The 22,267-nt window shown below is 50.7% G+C and overlaps 1 protein-coding gene across 1 annotated transcript in view; it reads right to left on the bottom strand.

Annotated features, from left to right (window-relative positions):
- DAPP1 (dual adaptor of phosphotyrosine and 3-phosphoinositides 1) overlaps nt 1–16,330 on the bottom strand; it is a 64,261-nt gene extending 47,931 nt beyond the window's left edge. The window contains exon 1 of the mRNA XM_074148369.1: nt 16,029–16,330. Within this exon, the coding sequence (XP_074004470.1) occupies nt 16,029–16,330 (302 nt within the window). The remainder of the gene's footprint in view (nt 1–16,028) is intronic.
- Between the last annotated feature and the right edge of the window lie 5,937 nt (nt 16,331–22,267).

The following is a 22,267-nucleotide window of genomic DNA, read 5'->3' on the forward strand; positions in this document are numbered from 1 at the left end:
TCTACCGCATGGCTAGCTTGAGCTCTTCATTCTTCGTTAGCAGTGATAATGATGTTCATTTTCACTCTTTGCTCCCAGTTGCTATGAAAAAGCCCTGACCCTGTAGATGCCTGATGATTGCTCAGCCTGCACTCCTTATGCTTTCAGGCAAACATATTTATCCTGAGGATTAAAGCCCCCTGGAATAACTTACTGCTTAGACAGTTCACCTTGAGAATAAGGCAAGTGTCTTTAGTGCCTGTAGGTACTAAAGAGGACTGAGTAAAATAAACCCAACTTCAAAGGTAAAACCAGTAGTTATGCTTTTATACTGACTTGGCTGAAACTTGCCTTGGTAATATTTCGTAGTCAGACTCTCATCAAAATCTGCCTTATTTTGAAAGGGATACTTTGTTTTGTACTTCGTACTTATTGTGCATTTTAGCAAAACCTCACAGCTGCATTGTAACTTTGCCATGACACTGGTAGAACTGGTGGTGTGTTTTGATATATGGGCTATTTTTCTGTGTCAGCTTTTATTAAAAAATTACCTGTGATTTAATAGTAGAATTTGAGAGTGACCAATGGAGGCTCCCAACTAGTACGTCTATCTACACTGTTTTCAAAAATCTGATTAATTTTGAATTTGCAGTGTTTGGAATTGGCAATATGATTACCCTTTAATCTAGTGCCAAAAATTCGACATGTACCTTGTCTGAGGTGTTGCTGTGAATTATTGACAGCATCAGTACTTTTGACTTTCTTTTCCCACACTTCCATGTTTTAAACCATTAATTGATCAAAGACATAAGCAGCCCACAACAGCTGGACTATAACAGCAATTACCCTTACAACTGGTGGATCCTCCAGAAAACCTTAACAAGTCAGGGCTTTTTTATTTTTCAGTTTCTGTGTTACAGTTTTTTCTAATGCTCTGACTTCTCTAAAGGAAATTTTTGCAAGTAACCATTTTGAAGTACACGGCTCTTCTGAAAACATCTGTTGATCTTTATACAGTGCCTCTATAAATAGCCAGTGAAGCTATTGCATCCTCGTCTTAACATTCATGTCAGCATTGATGTGACAAAAAATAAAGGGTCTGTGGAAGATACCAGGTTCTTAAGGCAAAAAATTTTGGATAACTCACTTCACCTTCCTGTCTTCTCCTGAGAAGTATTTCAGGCCTGTCCAGCTGACAAGGGATGATGGAGATTATTGCTATGGTACACTGCACTTAAAATTAGGCTGAGGAAATCAAGCTAAAATGCTGCTTGATCAATATAAATCCAGCTTGGTACGTTGCCATGCTCTTTTGCTTAAAAACTTGAAATCCTCTTCTGCTTTTGGGAGGTCAGGTAATGTCCAGCTGGGAGGAATTCTTTATTTCATCCCTGGTGAAAATGCTGGAGCAGCTGCAGGTTGTTCAGCAGGTGGAGTGAGCCTTTGATTCTGCTTTCATGTTCATGTCAATTTGGAGATAGGCTGCAAAGTCAACACGACAGCTACTCCTCTGGTCAAACTGTGAGAAGGTTCACCTTGTACTGGTGTCAGGGGAACCCGATCAATGGGAAATGAATGGTTTTATTTCTCTGGTTTTGCAAATGAAAAAACAGATAAACTTTTTGTTAAGAGCAGGTTGCCTTCTCTCTATATATGTTTTAAAGAAAAAGCTATACTTTGGATTTCTGCATATGCAAACAATTGTCTGTCATTTTAAAGGTTGTTCATTTTTATTAACAGGTCTGCTCTTTTGTTCTGCCTTGCTGACCAGCTGCTACAGCCATAAAGTACTGACAACCACTTTGCACTGAGGAAGACCAGATAATCCACATTCTGGTAGGTCAGATGATCAGTCAAGAAATTATAGCCTTATTTTCCCTTATACCCAGGGAAACACTCTGCACAGGAACAGCAGCAAGGGTATAGAATTGCAGAAAACTTTGTAATGCGTTATCAGGGATACTAATAGCTCTGCTGACTTTTCTTATTGCTAATGGGGGTTGAGGGTGGGGTGTCCCCTTAAAACAAAGTGGCAGTATTCGACTTCAGTCATATGCTGTATCTTCCTCTGATTAGCACAAAAGAAAAAGCTGTTTCTTGAATTTTCAGTGTTTTATTTTTGAGATGCTCTTTTAACACAGGTGCATTTTTAATATGTTCTTCCTAAGTATTTCTTCACTACTTCCAGTACTTTAATTTATAAACACGGTATCTGAAAATAAATCCGGTGCAGAACGTAGTAGAGGACAAACACATCTTCACCTCTTGCAGCAGCATACTGTGACAGTATTGAATTTTCAGCTACCCAGTCACTTCCTGACTAACAAAGCTTGGGAACCAAACTAATTTGTTAAAAAGGAGAATGTAATGAACTTCCTCCACACTCTTACCCAGAGACCTCTCTGTGAAAGTCCGGTGTGACTTGTCTTCAGAGGGCATTAATGCATGTGGGAGTGAGAAAGCTTTTGTACATGTATCTATGTCTTGTCTGTTTGGCTTTTGTGCCAACTTCAAAGCCATCTGCTCTGGGGTAGAAAAGCCTGCCTAACAGACGAAGGCAGCTGCCATGAAAGTTTTTGCGTGCTGATCTCTCAGCTACTTCTCCCGTAACCTTGGATGACCATCTTTTCTAGGTAAAGAGAGAGAACATGAACCTCTGGGGTAGGATCTGATAAATCGTGCCTTTCCCCTAAACATATGTGATTAGTTATATCGCTCCTGATAAGCTATGGACTAAATCACGTAACTTGAGAGCCTGGCTGCGTACATTAGGGATCAGCATTGGTCTGGTCAGCTCAATCTATGGGCTATACTCTCTCTGTCACCTCACAGCTCTTCTCGGGTTGCCATCATATCCCCGTAACTGCTTTTTGCTATATCTGATCACTAAAAACAACTGTACAGCCCAAACAGGATATGTGTTAACTAGGGCTTTATCGACAAGTGGTGCTTGACTTTAGCTCGGATCACTTTAAGTGTCCAAGCTCTTCAGCATATTCACAGGAGGAGGTATGAAGGTTTCAGCTGAGCACAGTGATTTGTCCAAAAAGATCAGTGTGTGCTTCCTTTTATCAGCCAGCAACAGAAAATCATTACTCTGTGTTCTCTGCCTGCTTTATATTCACTTCATATGACTTACTGCATAGAAAGTCAATTGGCTCGGGCTACTGGTGTACCAGAATAAGACCTTTGTGGACTCATCTTTTTCCAGCACGGAGGTGAACATGCAGTAGTGGAACACATTTGAACCAGGGCTCGGGAGTTCATTCAAGCTAAATATATCATTGGAGTGCTGTTTGAGGTGTCAGGCACTAAGCTTGTATCTGACTACTTTTTTTCCATACAAACCCACTTGAACGTTTGCATCAGGCTTGCCACCATTCACAAAGCCAGCCCAAAGCACAAACTGGTTTAATTTGCTTTCCCTTTAACTACATAGACTCAGCAAGACCACTGATCCCAGTCCAGACGGAGCTACCCATCTGGCAGATCTTTTTACTGAAACCCAGCAGTGGGTTTCTAGTATATTACATACCTCTCTGAGTCCCTAAAAAAGACTCAGAGCAGCAGTCCCTCTGGAAACCCCATTTGCTTTTCCTTGTAAATGTGAAGCAAGACAGCTATGTTATGGCCAGATGGGAAAGTTTGTGCTACTAGCCTTTATGCACCAAAGTGACTCGTCTGACGTAAGAAGCTGATTACTGTAGGCTAATGACAGAGCTCCTGGAACTTTAGGTGGGTTGAATTCCCCCATTGCTGGCTATACAAGGAGCCTGCACTCCCAGTCTGAGCAGCTCAACTGAGTTCTTGGCACAAAGTGGAATGAATTACACATCAGTGAACCTCAACGTTTGGCCAGACAGGCATTAAAGTGAAGGAGTCTTCCTGGAGTCTTTTCAGCCTTAAAAATTAGGCTGGGAGGTTTCTAAGGGCATGATACCTGTTTGTTTTGAATCAGGTGGTTTTGGATTTATGGGGTTGGAGAGCTTGTTGGTTTTGATTTTGTCCTTATTTTCTGTTCTTTAAGGTCTGGGGAAGAGTCTTATTCTAGAAGCATTTTCTCTCATCTGTGCTTAGACCTGGTGGGGTCAGGAAACAGGAATGAAAATATGTAAAGTAATTGTAAAGGGATAAAACTCGGATGAAGTTTCAGTTTTCCAGTCTTCTAAAACTGAGCAGCAGGTGAGAAACAGCTTTTGTGAAAAAAAAATCTAAGTGCTTTTCTTGTTGTTCATGTCACAAATGCTATAACAAATACAGAAAATCTCTCTGACAAGGATCATGTTCTTGGGTTTGGCCCTTGAGGGTCTTTGCTGTTGCGGAGGGGACTGCGATGTGGCGATGAGATGAAAAAGCTTACACAAGGGTACCTAAAGGTGCGATATCCCAACCCAACTTAACCTCTCAGCTTTTGCAGATGAATGAATGGCCAGCATCCCAGCTAGCCAATTTAAAGCTAGCTCAAGTATCTCTGCACTACGTGCTACCCTGCAGCCACAAGCTAATATAGTTGTTACTTGTGTCACTGCGTAGCAATCTTTTGTGTCATCTAAGCTTGTACGAACAGTATAGGAAAGAAAAGAATTAGTAGAGTGTGGCCAAAAAATTTCCAGCTGGTTGCTTGTTTACTGAACGCTTTAGACCTATTTATTAATTTGGGTTAAATTCAGCAAGGAGTTTAAGTTGGAAAAAGAGGAGGAGAAAAAGTGGTTAGTATTTAAATTTTCCAAAACAGAGGGGGGTTTTGGTTTTGCTTTCACATTCTTGATTCACAGGGAGGCTTGGAAACCATTCACAGACAGGAGGGGGAAGTCTTTCCCTCTGATTTCTCTCAACTTAAAGACTTACCCAAAGCAGAAGACAATCCATGCTCAGTTGCGTGATTCCCTGGCTGTGGTGTGACAGTGTGGGCAGAGAGGTAGGAAGCCACCTGGCAACTGCAGGAGCCTCTGTGCAGAAGAGGCTTGTTTGGAGGAAGAGCATTGCCCCGTAGGGTCAGTTTGGCCCAGGTTTGCACACCAGCCCTCTTCGCTGAGGAGCTACCTGCAAACGTGCTCCAATCAGAAAGTGGACAAATACATGAGCATTTTGGTGGAGTGGCCTCCACAGCAGCCGGTGTTTCCCCCAAATTCACCCTGCCTTATTACCAGGTTGAGCAATTTGTTAATTGAGAACCTCCAACGCTGGAGGAGGAGGTTGGCGCATGCTGGGGAGGGGAAGATTCCCAGGAGAGTGTTGGTGGAGATGGGGTCAGTGTCTGCCTGGCCCAGGGAACCGAATCGCAGGGATTTCAGAGAGCTCATCGCTTCCTGGGAAGCGCTCAACACCCTGCAGGATCAGGCCTGCGTGCTTGGTGCAGAAAGCCCTACTAAACCCCAGCGCCCGGGTGCTAAAACACCACCTGCCTCTTCAAGATACTGCTGTAAAGGGAAATAGTAGACCTAGTCAGAGAACCTTGGACTGCTGGAGAAAAGAGAATAGACAATTTTTGTGTTTAAAATATTCCTATTTTCCTTAAATCACTGTTGATTAAAGGAACTGTGGGAAACACAGAACTATATAAGCAAAAACCTAGCATAGCTGTAGATAGATATTTTATGTTTTCATAACTATGTATAGATACTATGCTATAGCATATCTATAGCTACCGTTTACATAGCTATAGATAGCTAGCTATGTTTTACACAGCTATAGATAGATATTTTATGTATTGAGGCTGAAGCTTGAAATTGCAGGTTAATGAAAATTGCATTATGCTTCAGCATGACAAGAACCGCCCAGTTGATGATGAATGTGTCCAGAGGCTTCTTACAGTCTTCTAGGGGCTGAATTAACTCCTTGCACAAGTATTAGGACACAGTTTAAAAAAAAGAAAAAACAGATTGGATGTTGATGCTGCTTTTTGAAGAAACAGCATTAAGATGAGAGAGATTTTTACGTTGCAAATGAAAAAGTACTTTTGCTCTGGTTAGATACACAAATGCCTGTTCTCAGGGAGCACAGCTAAGGCTGTGCAGGCTATGCTTGTATGCATCTCTGTTAAAAGTGTACATTTGACTCTTCTGGACAGGTTGTCCTCCTGTACTACAACGGAGAAATGCAGCTTCTCTAAGTTAGAACTGTGTCAAAGTTGGTGTTTCTGTATTGTACTTCTGTTTCTGAAGCTAGCTATTAAGAGCCGATATTTTATAAATATTTTTGCAAATTATAGACATTAAAATTCGCATAACTTTCAATTATATACACTGCAGAAAAATATGTAAACTTTTGGAAGAAAAGATTACAGAATAATTCCTCACAATAAATAATCTTATCTCAGTTGTTCAGCTGAGCGTGGGGGGGTACTTACACAAGTAAGGATTTCTCATCTCAGTGAGATTTGGCAGGATCAAGGACAAAATTCAATATAAAAAAGTAGTCCAATTTAAATAAATCCCTTGCTCTAGTATTACTCGGCTTCAGCCAAGCTATCATTTTCCAGCCTCATAAAACTGTCATGTCATTAGCATTTTGGGATAGTCTCCTTATAAACCTGACCTTTACAATGGATTTTACACCTGGGTTTAAAAATCTCATTCTTACTTTCCCCTGCAGTTGCCTGGTGTACTGACTAAAGGGGTTTGTTGGATGGGAGCTGGTTGGATTTATAACTCCTCATTATGTAGCCAGCTTCTCACCTGTAATTCTTCAATTTCTAAGCTAAGAGAGCCAGTGGAAAAACATATACAAAAGTATGTATGTGACCTTAATTCTGGGCAGGCGGATCACACGCGGGTCATAATGGTGTTTATTGAGGTCCCCTATATATAGCAACTCCAGCCTGAGAGAGGCTTCACTCCAAGGGCTGCTTGATCCTCCTTTTCATCGCCATGCGATGGGAGGCACTTTAGCTGGCTTTTACTGTAAGCCCAGAGAGAAATACCCCCAAGACATTTGCTGCACGAACTTCAGCTCAGTGACCAAACATAGGCCCCCTGGCAGGGAGGTGTGCATAATGAACAGGGATCGCTTTTCACGTGGCCCTCCGAACATTATTTATTGAACGCTGCGAGCAAATTAATCCCAATCCAAGGCTGGCTGCTCTCCAAAGCGTGGCAATTTCATGTTACAGTCCCACGATAACCGATTTGCAATTTACTGCTTGGGCGCGCATTCGTCGGTAGAAGCGTTTCTTATGTCGACAAATTGTTGCCAGAATTCAAAACCCCTCTGCAAAGCAGTCTATTGCATAAAGAGATGGTATTATCCAATATAAAATCCAGCCTGGCTCTTTGTGTTTCTCATTCTAAAGTAAGTGAAAAACAATAGTACTCCTTTATGTTTTCATGTGATGGCCCCTGGCCAGTTAAAAATAGATTTTTTTAAAAATAGATTAAAACAATAAAAATATATTTCATAAAATCTATCAATAAAAATAGTAAAGTAACAAATTAATAAACTATGAGAAGATTATAGAAATTATTAAATAGAAATAAGAAAATATATTTTAAAATACAATACAAAAAATAATAAAAAATAACAAAATGTAATCCAGTTATATTCACATTGCTTCAAGAAATCATTCCTTGTTTTCCCATGTCCAAACACTATGAAGAAGACAGGTTTGGAGCCTGCACCTTTCAGCTTAAGCCCACCTCTATAAATAATCAGTTTCGTGTCATTTTAATGAATGGTCATAAATCAGCTCTCTTGTCCCCCCACCAGCTTGGTGATAACACCTCAAGGAAAGGTCACGGTTTCGGATTTTGTGGCAATCGCCTCCACAGTTCCAATAATCAGATACATCTGCAGTTCTCGGGTTACCTGATAATACTGTACAAAGAATAGGGCCAGTCCAGAAAGTTCATTTCTATAGGCAGGCCCATGATGGGAGACTGGAGTGGACCAGCGACCTGGAAGAGGTGATCCTGTGGAAAAGGGACCTTGAGAGACACGGGGGAAGGAGCAGAGAAGTTGAAATCAGTCAGTGTAACTTCAGTTCCTGGAAAAATACTGGTATAAACATGCACTCTGTCGGCCCTTAAAAAACAGCAGATAAATAACAGCCAATGTGAGTTTGATAGGGCTTGTTCTTGATAAGTCACTCTGACTTCCTTCTAAAATAGGGGAATGGGCTTTGCAGAGGGCGCAGAAATGGTGTTTGGCTTTGGTACGGCATGATACGCTGCTTTGAGCCATCTGGGGAAGCATCGTGCAGGTGAAATTATGAGGTGAGAAACGGCTGCTTGGATCGTGCTCCAAGGTCAGTTTTGTATTAGTAGTGAACTTACGGGGGTCAGCACAGTTGCCTTTGTTGAGTATTTTCATTAGTAACTGGAGGATGAATGGAAAACGTGCTGGCAGTAGGGCCTGAGCTGGAGGACGTGGTCATGCCAGCATGAAAACAGCAGATTAGTTACTCAGGGGCGTATAAGCAGAACACAAAGTGATCCCCCTCCTCTTCTCACCAGGGGTGAGGCTCCACCTGGCATCTTGTGACCACTTCTTTGCACCACACATACAGATTTGCTAAAGAAAGTCTGAAGAGCATTAATGGGAGCATATGTCCCACGGTTAAGTGAATTAGGGCTGTCAACGCCTAATGAAAAGATGGTGAGTGAAGGAAACACGCTAGTCACCCTTAGATATACAAAAACTTGCAGCACGGAGAGTGGGAATCATGTCTTCTTCCAGCTGTGGCAGAAATAATGGCTTTACAGCAAGGAGGATTCAGATAGACCTGAGGACCATTTTTCATGGATAATCCAGTACTGGGGAAGCTATGAAGCCTCTGCAAGCAGAAATTTGTCAGGACGGGTTGGACAGGCATCTGTCAGGATGTTGGTGAAGGCAATAAAGTGTTTATAAATAGTCTTATTCAGCAAGGTCCTGCACATTGCATGTGCTATTGCTGTCTACGTGTAATAGCCACCAGAATATTCTCTTGTATCAATGACATTGTAGACACTGTTTGACCTGACATATGCAAAATTCAGCAAGTATTTAATTTATTTCGTCTGAGTAGCAGACTCACCATATAAATACATGAACTCACATTTAGACTGTATTTGCAGCACGACTGAAAAGTACCAGAGAAATCTAAGCTCGTTCTGGGATTACCTTCCTGCCTGTTTGTTTTGGCATGAGATTTTGGGGTCTGGAAGAGAAGGATGGGTAGCAAGGGGGAGGATCTGTTTTAAAAATATATGCATCTTCTGCAGACCTTGTAAGGCATCCAGCGAGAGCTGCTTATAGCAGAGGGAGACACAGGCTGGGGTTTTTTGTCATTTAACAAGCACTTCAGCCACCGATTCTCGCAGGGGCTCAGTTACATGGGAGCACACTGCGGAGCCTAAGGCAACGGCCAGAAAACGATCCCATCTCATCCTGGAAGGAAAAGTGGCCTCCCATTCGGAGGGCCACGCCAAGGCCTTTGAATCCTGTAAGCTCAAACACTTGGGTCAAGGTCTTGAAATCCACCCAGCTCCACGTTTTTTTTTCCTCAGCAGAGGGTCTGACTTTCACTAAAATGGAGACGTCTGCCAGGAAGGAGACCACATATGTTTTAAATTTGCAGGTTGAGTGTTTAGAAGAGCCCCTCAATCTCTCCAGCAGGCTCAGGATGGAAAAGAAACGATTCCCTCAGCTGGTGTAGTCTTCTGCATGCGAGAAGGGATAGACCTGTCCAGGTGTTGGTTTTCACTTAGGACTCAGTACTTTGTCAGCCAGGCCCTTGCTAAATCTCAGGAGAAACACTGGTCTAGTGCAAGCTCTAAAAATCCCATTTTATTTCCACTTGGGTTTGTTAAAAAGTTTCCGTAACAAAGTGCATGTGTGGGTATTGTATTTTCTTTCGATATATCTGGTAGCACTTAGAGATTTATAATGTGTGCTGGGCCTTGCTGTTTATTGCTAAACCACAAGTCCCGTTCTCCTTCCCAAAGTAGCTTTTTCTCCCTCTTTCTCAAGCACAATTCCTGAGGGCAAATCTGGGTGCAGGTTTCAGTCTTCCTTTCTCCTTAACACACACATCTAAACTCTAGCCAAGTATTTATATGCTTTGATTTCAAAGATGAGAAAGATGATGTCTGCCACCAAGCTCATTTTGACAATGCACAACGTTACCAAAAAAACTACTGAGAGAGAAATCAAGTCCAGCAGTATTCCAATATTGTTCATAAGAGATTAATCAGCCAAAAATTAAAGCTTCTTTCTATGACTGAATCGTTCTTCATCTCTCTCAGAACCTATAGCAAAACGAAGTCTTTTGCTGTGTGCACAGAATGCAGCAGAATCCTTCTGCTGTTTCCCTGTTTTCTGCAGAAGCCATCATTTCTTTCCATGCGAGTAGCGTAACTTCTCCTGCAAGCCATCTTAGTGACTGGAATCGCATCTGCCTTCTCTGTGCAAATATTGTTTTTATTTCCTTCTGGATCGGCATGATTTTATTAACACCTTTGTGATTTTTATTCCTACTTCAGTTTTTAAAAACTGTGACTGAACACTGTAAGAACTAAAATGTGTAACATGGTATTAACATTTCTTAATGTGATTTAACAAATTACTATTTTCCCTTTTCCTAGTCAAAGAAAGCTCAACTAAATCCTTCCCCTCCTGCTGTTCCTCCAGCAGTTGCTCATATTTCAGTCCATGTCTCAGTTAAAGGAAAAAACCCCCATGCCGCCTTCTGCATCCTCTCCTATGCAGAGCATAGTTACCGTCTCCCTAACCTCATCCTTAATGTCTTTATTCTGCTCTTAAGTGCCTCTTCTTAAATCCCTTGTGAATCCTGCCTCCCTGCTGCTTCCTTAAGTGTTGTATTTTAAGGTGCACAGATAATCCAGCCTATCCAAATTTTTCGCATCACTTTTACCTGTCTGACCTAACCTTACATTAGCAAAGGGCAGAATGTGGTTGAACAGTGTGGGTTGTCATTTTTAACAGTAAGAGCTTAAAAGTAGAGTAGCTATGCCGTTACGAAAGGCATTCATGTACAGATTTGGTGGGGTTGTCAGGACGGCATCAGGAACACTTCGCAGCAGATCTGGATGCAGAAATCTTGGACATCATTTACCTGGAGTGAGTGAGAGAGATTTAAAGGTGGAAAACACAAAAAAGTGTTAATAATGAACACCTCAACTGAGTATTACTAGGATCATTAGGATGATGTGCATTAGTTACTGATACCCAACATTTTTAAGTAAAATCACATTGATCTCATTGTTAATCAGCTGAGATGTCTTGCCAGAGCAGAGTGAGAAATTGCTATCTGCAAGAAGGCATCATGGGGCCACAGATTTCCTGTGTACTTTTGGCTGGGAGCAAACAGGTCTATCACTTTACTTTTGCTTGGTGTAGGGTTTGTTTGACAATGGTAATAGATATAGAAAAACTTTTTAAAAAAAACTAAAAATCCACACCTTTGCAAAGCTGTTGAAGAACTTTGGTCCTTTCTAGGCAGCCCTACGGGGGAGCAGTCCTGGGAGTCAGTCCCTAGGTTCAAGCCGTGCGCCCAAGCTTCAAATACGACGTATGGGTCTTATTAGGCACCTCTGAAACAGGGTCTAGAAAAGCTGACACTGAAGTAGCTAAGAGGAAAGGCTGAGGAGAAGGAATTAAGCCTAAACCCCCATGGAATTTTACACTTTGCTCTGGGCCAGACTCACAGCGATGCATCTCTGAGTGGCTGGCACCGTGTCAGGGCAGAAATTACTGATACCAAAAAGAAAGAAGAAAAAAAAAAAAAAAGAGGAGGAGATCCTTCTCATTTTCCCCCCTCCTCCAGTATGCATATAGTGATTATTACAGCACTTAAGCTGGATGTTACAGTTTCGCTTTTTTTCAACAGGCATTAGGATTGGGGTGGCTCTGTACACCGTAACAACAGCCCAGTGCCACGGGAAATACACTGGTCTGACTGACTAAGGCAGGCAGGCCTCCAGGGCTAGCCGTAACTGAAAGTGGGGAAGAACAGGTGTGGATTTTATGTATGTATTTTTGTCATCGGAGGCATAAATTCCCTGTGGTGGAGACATAGATACATTATAAACATACATGTATGGGTGCTCCGTTACGGTCTGAGCCTCAGTTGTGAGAATCATTGCCTGGTATTCTAAGACTGAGCAGATTTGGTTCAAGGTATCACCAAAGGAAAACAGGAAAAAAGCTAATGCTGGCCCGTAGCTGGAAACTAGACCATGGAAATAGATAAATGAAGAGTCAGGTTTCAGTGCTTGTTTTGGTGGGGAACTTGTCTGGGGATCTTGGCAGGAGTATACGAACAACTGTTACAACTTAAAAAAAGAACAAAAAAACCACTTTTAATTGTGCAGGTTTCACAAGCAAAAATCTGATTTTTTTGTGCATTCTTAATGCAGGAAAACCAAATACTAGAGAGGACAATTAGGTATGAGAGACTGACAGGGGAGACCCTGGTTTGGGGGATCAGAAGGTGGGGGCAGTGAGAACATGGGGTGCAGATCTTGTTTGAGAGGAGGCATCTGATAGAAGAGAGGCAGAGCAGGAGGCAGGGATACTACTGCTGCCAGCGCTCTACCTAAGTACAATGAATCATCAGGGTTTAAAACCTAATATCCCTCTGCATCCCAAGCGTTTGGAAAGAACTGTATTTGAGGATCTAGTCTTGTCCCACTGCCAGTTGAAACCAAGATCTCTCTTTAATAAGGTGCTAAAAATATGGTCTTTCTCTAGTAATGTCATGTTTTTGTTGTGGATGCTTGGGACGGGGAGGGGGGGCAAGTCAAAAATGGGAGGCGGGGGGGCACAAAACCTGGTCAAGTTTTCTTTAGGGAATGCTGATGCCATCTACCATAGCTTCATGGAGGACTACACAGTGATTTTGTGAATAAGAGGAGTTGAAGCTACATGAACCTGGGCTAAGGAATGATGAAGGCTGGGTAGGCCAAGTACACCTAAGAGCTGGTGCCCAGCCCCTCATTAAAAGGATGCTGGAGGTAGGACAGCCTCAAGAGGGATGGGAACCACGCAGTTATCCCTGCTGCGTGGGGAGAGCCTCACCATACTTGACCTGACTCCCGCCAAACCCTCCAAGTTTTGGAGGATGTTTGTTTTCGTTAAAATATCACCTGGTGCTTTAGCAACAGTTTTTCCACTGTCACTCTGCAGCCAAAAAAAAAAAAACTATTGCATGACTATGTAGGGTATAAGAGCTGGAGCTACCTCACTTGTTCTCCTCCAGGGAGAAAATAAATTCTTAGCCGAAGCGGGATTTGAAACCTGCCATTGCTGCAGGGACCCTCACAAGCTGCTGCTTGGGCTCAATAAGGGAAGAAGGTCATTTTCCCCAGAGGCAGTGGGAACACTGCAACCTTGTGGGGCAGATGGCAGCAGAGCTATGGGGTAGGGTGAGGAGCTGGGAGCACTGAGAAATGCACTTTTTTTAACACGGGCAGTGCTAGAGAGAGGTTTGGGATGGCCTCTGCTTCACCTCTTTGTCCCTGCATCCCTATGGCATCCCTGGGAGGGCTGGACACCATGTCCCCCACGCCAGCGCATGCAGCTTTGGGGTTTTCCACAACCCTTCCATACCTAATGTGCGATGTTACCAGCCCAACAACGACTTGCTTGTCCAAGTGCGTGGGGGCTTATTTGTTTTTTAAGCTGTAAATTTAGGCTCTTACCTGCATTGTGTACCTGAGGGCTGCTTCTCAACGTTGCTCGCTTTCCCCCATTTCTCTTCCCCAGTCTTTAAACAGCTCGCCTTTTCCTTCCATGACTCTGGAGCGATTTTTGGTGTGTCATCTTTGGGACCGCTCAGTAAAGCCCTCAGTCACCAAAGGTCAGGCATGCCACAGAAATGCCTGTTAATAGATCTAAGGTGCTAGTTATGTCTAAAATGGCTTTTCCTGGAAAAGGGCAACTCGCATCCCCTGGCCAGCAGCTCTCCGGGCCACTGTGAAGGCACAGGGCCAGGCCAGCAGCCAGTGTACCCCTCTGCAACGCACCTCCTGCGGCTGGGGATGGGAGGTGTGGGAGGGTAGTTAAAGGAAGAAAGAAGCTGTTTAGCCACTGCTGCTTGTGGGATGAGGGTGCGTTGGGGGTATAGGCAAGCCTGCGTGCCCAGCCGGTGCCCCGGGAGCTGTCTCTTCCACCGGCCGGGGAGCCAGGCAGCAGCAGCATCTTTGGAGGCAGGGGCGGCTCTCCCCTTCCACGGGGAGGTTGGGCGCCTTTATTCCGACAAACACAGACGTTTAAAATAGGATTTTGTTCAACCGGCATAAGTGACGCCGGCTCTATGTATAGTCCGCGCCTGGGACCGGCCAAGTGACGCCCATCTCGGAAAAAACCGGAGTTACCCGGACCCGTCCCGGGACCCCCCGCAGGGCTACATCCCCCTACCCCCCTACCCCCCCCCTCCCCTGGGCGACCGACCGGGCCTCCGCTCTCCTTTGGCTGGCTACGGCGCGGGGGGGGGGGGGGCACCCGAGCCCGGCCCGACCCCTCCGCCCCCCGGCGGTGATACCCTCCTCCGCGGAGGAGGGAAGGGAAGAGGAGGGGAGGGCAGGGGGTGGGCGGCCCGCTGCCACCCCCACGGTCCTGCCCGTCCCCGCGGCGCTGCCCGTCCCTGCCGGCACGTGCCTGCCCGCCCTCTCGGGCCACTGCCGCGCCCCGACGGCCCCGGCATGGACGCGCCCGGCCAGCCGCCCGCCGGCGACCCAGCCGGCCCCGAGGGCGCGGCGGCGGGACGGGGCCCGAGCCCGGAGGCGGCCATCAAGGAGGAGGAGGCGGCGGAGTACGTGGAGATCCGCTGCGCGCCGCGGGGGCCGGAGGAAAGCCGCCAGACCCCTGAGCTGGCCCCGGACGGCGGCGCGGAGCGAGCGGCCGGTCCCGCACCGGAAAGCGGAGCCGGCGGGACCGGGGATGTTGGCGGCTCGGCGAGTGGCGGGCCACCGGGCGGGGCCGCGGGGCCAGCATCCTCGGACTGCGGGCGAGATCGCTCGCCTTCCCCGGGCGCGGCGACGGGATGCGGCGCTGACTCCGTCCCCGGCTCCGGGGGGGCTGCGGGGAGCGGCGGGCCTCCGGAGGCGGGGGGCTGCCCGGAGTCCTCCTCCTCCTCCTGCCCTTCGCCGGTGACCAAGGCGGGCGGCTTTCCCGCAATGGGCGACCCGGTGTCGACAGAGGGCAAAACTTCCTCGTCCTCCTTCGGCTACGAAAGTGAGGAGGATGAGGACGCGAGGCGCAAGGCGGCCCCCCCCTGTGCCCCCCCGGGCATCCCCCCCGGCGGCGGCCGCGACGAGGCGCACTATATCAGCACGCAGGAGATCCAGCTGAGCGAGGTGGACCACGACATGGACTTCGACGCGGGGCTGGCCGCCCGCTGGGACTTCGAGGACAACAACGTGATCTACTCCTTCGTGGACTACGCCTCCTTCGGGAGCGACGAGACCCCGGGGGACACGCCGACGGAGGAGGAGGAGGAGAATAGCTGCTACCTCAGCACGACCACCAGCGACCCCAACAACCAGACGGACAGCATCGACAACACCAGCAGCACCGAGATCGTCAGCCTTACCTCCGAACACGACACCCCCGGCGGGGACAAGCGCGCCAGCTCGGGGGAAAGCCGGTCCAAGCAGCCCGGCCGCCCCGGCGGGAGCCCGGCTGCCCAGCTTCTCCTATCAATCAAAGCCGCTTCCCGGGCTATAAATGAGTCTAGCAACGTGCGCGGAAAGCAAAACACTACTTACGCTGCCAAGCATGAAGGCGACATGAGCCTCCGTGTCCCCGCGGCTGCTGAACGCAATGCGGGTTTAAAACCGGACGCGGTCCGCGACCACGCAAAAAAATTCATCGCGGTCCCCGCGCGGCTGCAGACGCGGTGCGGGGCCGGCAGGGCGGGAGAGCACTCCAGCGGCGCCTCCAGCGCCGTCAGCGAGCTGGATGATGCCGACAAAGAAGTGCGAAACCTGACGGCCAGGGCTTTCCGCAGCCTGGCGTACCCCTACTTCGACACTCTATGCCCCAGCTCCCGCGCCTCCTCCGCCTCCCTGCCCGACAATGCCCTGGGCATCAACCGCTGGTCCACCTACCTGGACCTCAAGTGCGGCAGCCTGGGGCCGAGAGCCGAGCCCAGCCTGCTGCGGTCCGGCCGCTCGCAGACCAAAGCCCTCGAGTTCGTGGTCAGCAAGCTCGACGGGGAGATCGCCCACGTCGAGGCGCCGCGCCGGCTGCGGGCGGGCTCCCGGGTGGTGACCCTGCTGGACTTCGGCCATGCCCCCGAGGCCGGGCAGCCCCCCGAGGCGGGCGGTGGGGAGCCGCCGGTGGCGGCGGGCGGCGGCGGGGCGTCCAGCAAGAAGTCCAAATTCGCCTCTAGCCTCCTCAAAAACGTCATCTCCAAGAAGATGCAGCTGGAGCACGAGTTCAAGATGGAGCGGGGCGAGATCACCGACACCTCCTACACCGGGATGAGCGCCGTCCGGGAGACGGAGCCCGCCGGCGGCGGCGGCCGGGAGCGGCAGCGGGAGGGCGGCGGCGTACAGCGGCAGAGCTCCCGGCACTCGGAGGGCGGCTCGGACAGCACCGCGGCGACGGCGGAGGAGGCGGGCGAGGGCGGCGGCGGCCGGTCGCCGGCCTCCAAGCCGTCGACGCCCCGCGAGGGGAGCCGCAGCCTGGACCGAGCGCTGTCGGAGGAGCTGTGCGAAGTGAAGCGCAGCGCCTCGGAGGCCATCAAGGCCACCTTCCTCCGCAGCCAGAACAGCGCCTTCAGGTCCTGGAAGGAGCGGGAGGCGGAGAGGAAGGAGGAGAGGGCGCCCGTCGGCAAGCTGAAGCTCTCCCCCAGGCACGACTGGCGGGCCGACCTGGGCGAGATCTCCGCCGGCAAGTCCACCAAGATGTCCCGCCTGTTCGTCCCCGCCATCCAGCACACCCCCCGGGAGAAGGAGCCCGGCAAGCGGGCCACCAAGTGCTTCGCCGCCGCAGCAGCCTCCTCCTCCTCGCCCCCCGCCGCCAAGCCCAAACCCCCCGAGATCAAGATCAGCCTGGGCAGCCTGCAGCAGCCCCGGGACACCGCCTTCAGCATCGCCCAGCTGCTGACGCCGCGGATCGCCGGCCGGCCGCCGGAGGAGGGCAAGGGCCAGCAGCCCAAGCCGCCCAAGGCCGGCGACGGCCCCGACAAGGTGCCGCAGTTCCTGGTGCGCGACGTGAGGGACAGCAAGCACAGAGCCCAGGGACCCCTCCACCAGGTGCGGGACGTGCGGAAGCTCATCAAGAGCTCCTACAGCTGCGACTCGGGGGATAACAGCAGCGACAAGGGCAGCGTCGCCTCCGACCAGGGCGGCCCGGAGCAGAAGCCCCGGCAGCAGCTGGTCATCGCCGGCGTCCCCAGGTCCCTCTCCCCCGTGGTCATCACCTGCCAGGCGGTCGGCCACGCCAGCACCAAGCCCAGTGAGGCGGGGGCCAAGGCGGCGGGCAGGGCGCCGGCCTGCCCCCCGGAGGGCACCGTCCTGGTGCACCGCACCTCCGGGAGGCTGCCGGTGGCCACCATCGCCCCCAACAAGAGCGACCCGCGCCAGCCGGCCGTGCTGAAGATCGTCTCCAAATCCGCCGCACCCTGGCGGAACCAGCCCCCGCCGCCGCCCGTCGAGAGGGGCCGGGGGCCGGAGGAGGACCCGCGGGAGGAGAACAAGGCGGCGCCGGTGCAAAACGCGCTGGAGAAGCTGACGGCAGCGGTGCGGAGCATGGAGGAGCTGTACAGCTTCAACAAGCGGGAGTGGAAGCGCAAGAGCGACCCGCTGCCCATCACCGACAGCCACGTCCTCTCCCTCATCGCCAGCCAGGAGCGGGGCGCCGGGCCCCGGCCGACCTCCCCCTCCGCCGCCGCCGCTCCCGCCCCGCCGCCGCCGGATAAAGCGGAGGAGCCGCCGGGCAAGGGTCCAGGCAGCGAGCGGCTGCCCCGCCGCCCCGCTAACAACGCCGCCGACAAGGTGTCGGCCAAGGCGGCGGCCTTCGAGAGCCTGGCCCGGCAGCGGCAGCGCGGCCCGCCGCCCCCCCGCGCCGAGCCCCCCGCCGCTCCCCGCGCCCTCCTCACCCTCCGCGGAGGAGCCGCAACCGGAGCCCCCGCCCCGGGCAAACCCCCCTCCGAGAGCAGCCTACGGGGCCAGGCGGCGCCGCGCTCCTCCCGGCTGCCCGCGGGCGGCGGCGATGCGGAGCGCGGCCCGGACTGCGGGAACTACCTGGCCTTGCCGCTGAAGGTGGCCGCCGAGCCCGGTTCCCCCCCTTCCCCGGTGCCGGGGGCAGGGGCGGGCGGCGGCGTCCGCCCCAGCCCCGTGTCGGCGACGGCGGCGGCAGCGCTGTGCAACCTGCAGCCCTTCGGCGCTGCCAAGCGCCCCGGCAGCCCCGCACCCCCGCCCGCACCCCCGGCCGCCGAGGAGCCCCCCGCCGCCGCCGCCGCCCCGCCGCCCGCCGAGGGTCCACCCGCCGCCATCTACCGCCCGCCGCTGCCCTTCGCCGCCCTGCCCGGCGCCGCTCCGCCGCCGCTGCTCTGCTTCTCGCCCTCCATGCCCGCCGCGGCGACAGCAGCTGAGCCCTTCCCGCAGACGCAGCGCAAGATGCTGCTGGACGTGAGCACCGGGCAGTACTATCTGGTGGACACACCGGTGCAGCAGCCCCTCAAGCGGCGCCTCTTCGACCCCGAGACCGGGCAGTACGTGGAGGTGCCGGTGCCCCAGCAGCCGGCCGTCGCCCCCGTCCCGCTGCCCCTCTCGCCCCTGGCCCTCAATGCCGGGGCTTACGGTGCCACGTACATGCTCTACCCCGGCCTCTTGCCCGCCATGTTGCCCACCGGTGCCCTGTCGCGCCCGCTATCCCACCCGGGCAGTGATGCCAGCGCCCCGGCCGAGCCCGGCAGCCCGGCAGCAGCAGAGGCAACTTTCATCGAGAGCCCCTACTATGTGGCCACCGGCAAGGGCCCACCGCCACCGCGGCGTGGGGCCTCTGAGTCGAAGCCAGTTATCAGCATCACGGCGCCGGCCACCGGCCCACGGATCGTCGCACCTCCATCCTTCGATGGCACCACCATGCGCTTTGTGGTGGAGCACCGGTGAAGAGCGTAGGTGAGTCGGTGCAGGCTGTTAGGCATAGTGGTCACCAGTGACAGTTATTAAGGGCTGACCAGGTTACCCCCTGAATGAGAATTGTGCCACAGGTTCTCCTCAAGGAGGGTAAGTAATGGGCCTGGGGGCTGCAGGTGAGCCCTCACCGGGACTTAAAATACAAGCATAAGATAGAAATGCAAAGGTTACGCATGCCCATCAGTGCAGTTTGGTGTCCCTCAGAGCAGGTAAATAACCCTTTGTTTTGGTCTGGAGGCAGTTCCAGTAGAAGCACGGTAGTTGCTCATCACACAGCCCATAATTTGCAGAGTCCCATGGCAGAGAGGCCCCGTCTCAGTGGGGTCCCCTTGCTCCCGGTGAGGGAACTGCTACTGGGCACCTCCTCTGGACCCACCTTGCAAGCCATGAAATGACCCCTCTGCCTTGGCAGCATATCCCTGATCCCTCACCTCTTGCCTCTTCCTCCCAAGGGGAGGAGAGCGCCCATCCCTCTGCCCTGAACCCCTCCTTCTCCCCATCCTTGGGAAGAGCAGGAGAGGGGTCTGATGAAGGCAAACCCTGATTTCAGGTTCTTGTTAGCGGGAAGAGGGAGCAGGATACGTGGGGTAGATGGCAGCATGTTCCCCCGATTCCATGGGGCTGTGGACAAGGGTGCCTGCAGCTGCCTGCACTGCAAGAGGGCTCCAGTGGAGTCTGTGGGCGCTGCTGCAAATCATGATTTTGCACAGCTACTCCGAGCTTGGCCTGCCCCATTCCCGCCAGTGTCCCATTAGCTGGGGCTGTAAGCCAGGGCCAGCCTCCAAATTCAGGAATTTGTGTGCAGGAGCATTGAGTGTCTGGTCTGGAGCAAGGAGGAGAGCATGGGGCTGAACGTACAGCATGCATTGAAAGCAGGTCTTGTGCAAAATAACCAAGGAATGATGACATTTTATTTTAAAATACCTGAAATACTAAAAATACCTAAAATATTAAGAAAGTAGTTTCAGGGTGGGTGTCGCTGCTCCTTTTGCCTCATGCATTAGAACACAGGGCTCATCTTCATCAAGTGCAGTACTGTGCAGTACTGGGCAGAGCTACCAGTGTCTTTTGTGGCTTACCAAAGACTCACAGAGTTTGTTCTTGGGGTATATCACGAGGCAAAGAGAAACAGCAGCAACGGTCGGAGGTTTGGGTTTGTCACCAGTTTGCCCTGAGTTTTGTTTGGTTGCAGGCTTCAGGGTAAATCTTTTCTTCTGGTGTTTGCGTTACCTTTTTTTTTGCGGTCATAGTTCTTTTAATTTGCCTGATCGGCTACAATGTAGTAGATTGTTGAATGAAGCCTTACTGAAATGATTTCTATGCTTACTTCTCTGCTTGTAAATACTTTTATCTCAGAAACACCATTCTTTTATCCTGGATAGAAATGAAGTTGTTTTCACTGCCCCTTATGAGGTCACTCAGGATAGGTGAAGTTCCAATTTAAGTTGAGCTCTGCCGTGCTACTTGACTTGATCTTGTCGGTGAAGTCTTCAAAACTGAAGACTAAACTGAAAAGTATCTAGATAAAATGGCAAAAGGTATTTTATTTTTCCATTTGCTCTTCAGGCTAGATTCAGTCTGCTAGCACAAGGAATCGGTTATTTGTGAGACTTCCATTTGGACACTCCCTGGTTTTGGAAAGGGTATTTCTATTTTACAGCGACTTTTAAAATGAAAAACCCTAGCTTCTCGATCTTGTTTCACTCTTTAAAAGTCAAATCCACCGTATTTCCCAGTGTGATTCGCCCCTTGTTTCCCAGGGGGTTATCCTGTGAGGTACATTCAGCTGGTTTGCCTAGAACGCCACTGTACCCCTGCAGCGGGTGATGCTCTTGGCAAATTGCTCTTTCTCGTTGGTAACGTTAACTGCCTCGATGCTCTGCTTCTTTGCCTGATGTCGGAGCTCTACTGTTGCAAGGCAGGTGTGAAAGCTGCCCCAAAAGGTCATAGAATCTTAGAATGGTCAGAGTTGGAAGTGACCTTAAAGATCATCCAGTTCCAACCCCCCTGCCATGGGCAGGGACACCTCCCACTAGAGCAGGTTGCTCAAAGCCCCATCCAGCCTGGCCTTGAACACTTCCAGGGATGGGGCATCCACAACTTCCCTGGGCAACCTGTTCCAGTGCTTCACCACCCTCACAGTAAAGAATTTCCTCTTAGTATCTAATCTAAATCTCCCCTCTTCTAATTTAAAACCATTACCCCTTGTCCTGTCACTACATTTCCTGACAAAGAGTCCCTCTCCGGCTCTCAGAGTGAAGGTCAATGATGTACCCATTACAGAAGGTCAATCAGCAGTTTGAAGACTTTCATCTTTTACCATTCATGATGCCGAGACGCACGTTGTCAAATACAGACAGGGGTGCCCCCTCCCTGCTGTCTCAGACCTGCTGGGGTAGGTAGGTAGGTGTCCTGCTGGTGTGTAATGGATGTGATGTGGGGGTTTTTTCTCGACCTATTCTGAAAGTCAGTAAAACAAATCATTTTAACTGCGTGCTGCAAGACACGTTTAGCTTGTCATCAGACTTTGGTTGTTCACATAGGTCTCAGTGGAAGGTCTCTCACCGAAGAGACCAGCATCCAATGCAGGTAAGTCTGCACTGGGCAAGGGAATCGCAGCCAGGAGAGCCGGCAAGGGGCTAGTTTTTCTGGGGCTTTTCGAAGCTGGGAGAAGTGGCAAGCCCGGGCCGGTACCCAGCAGCTTCTAGGGAGAAGCCAGCTGAGGGGGCATGGGGTGAAGCTGGCACCCGCAGTGGCAGGTTTAAACATGGCACCGGAGCAAGCAAGGAGCGGATGGGCATCACCTGGGAGCACCACAAGGGAGTCTGCATGGGAGAGCGCCGAAAGACTGCCAACTCAGCCACAGAATAGCGATGGTATCCACACAGAAGAGGACCGTGGCATCTATGTGCTCTGCACGCACCGGTTGTGATGCAGCTTCCCAGACGGAGCTCCTGTAGGAATATGCTGCCACTCGGACATCGGGCTGCGGGGTGTGCCCTGCTCTTAATGCCCGTGTCAAATGGCATTGGTGGCCAGGCCTGTGGGAGATGTGCCCAGGTGGAAGAGCTCCTCCATTTAGTGATGGGGCTCAGGGAGGAGGTAAGTAAGTTGAGGACAACCAGGGAACGTGAGAGGGAGAAGGACTGCCAGAGTTGCATCCTGCCTCCCATAACAGAAACCAAGCAGGCAGACAGAGT

The sequence above is a fragment of the Numenius arquata genome, chromosome 5 (genome assembly GCF_964106895.1).
Source record: "Numenius arquata chromosome 5, bNumArq3.hap1.1, whole genome shotgun sequence".
NCBI lineage: Eukaryota > Metazoa > Chordata > Aves > Charadriiformes > Scolopacidae > Numenius > Numenius arquata.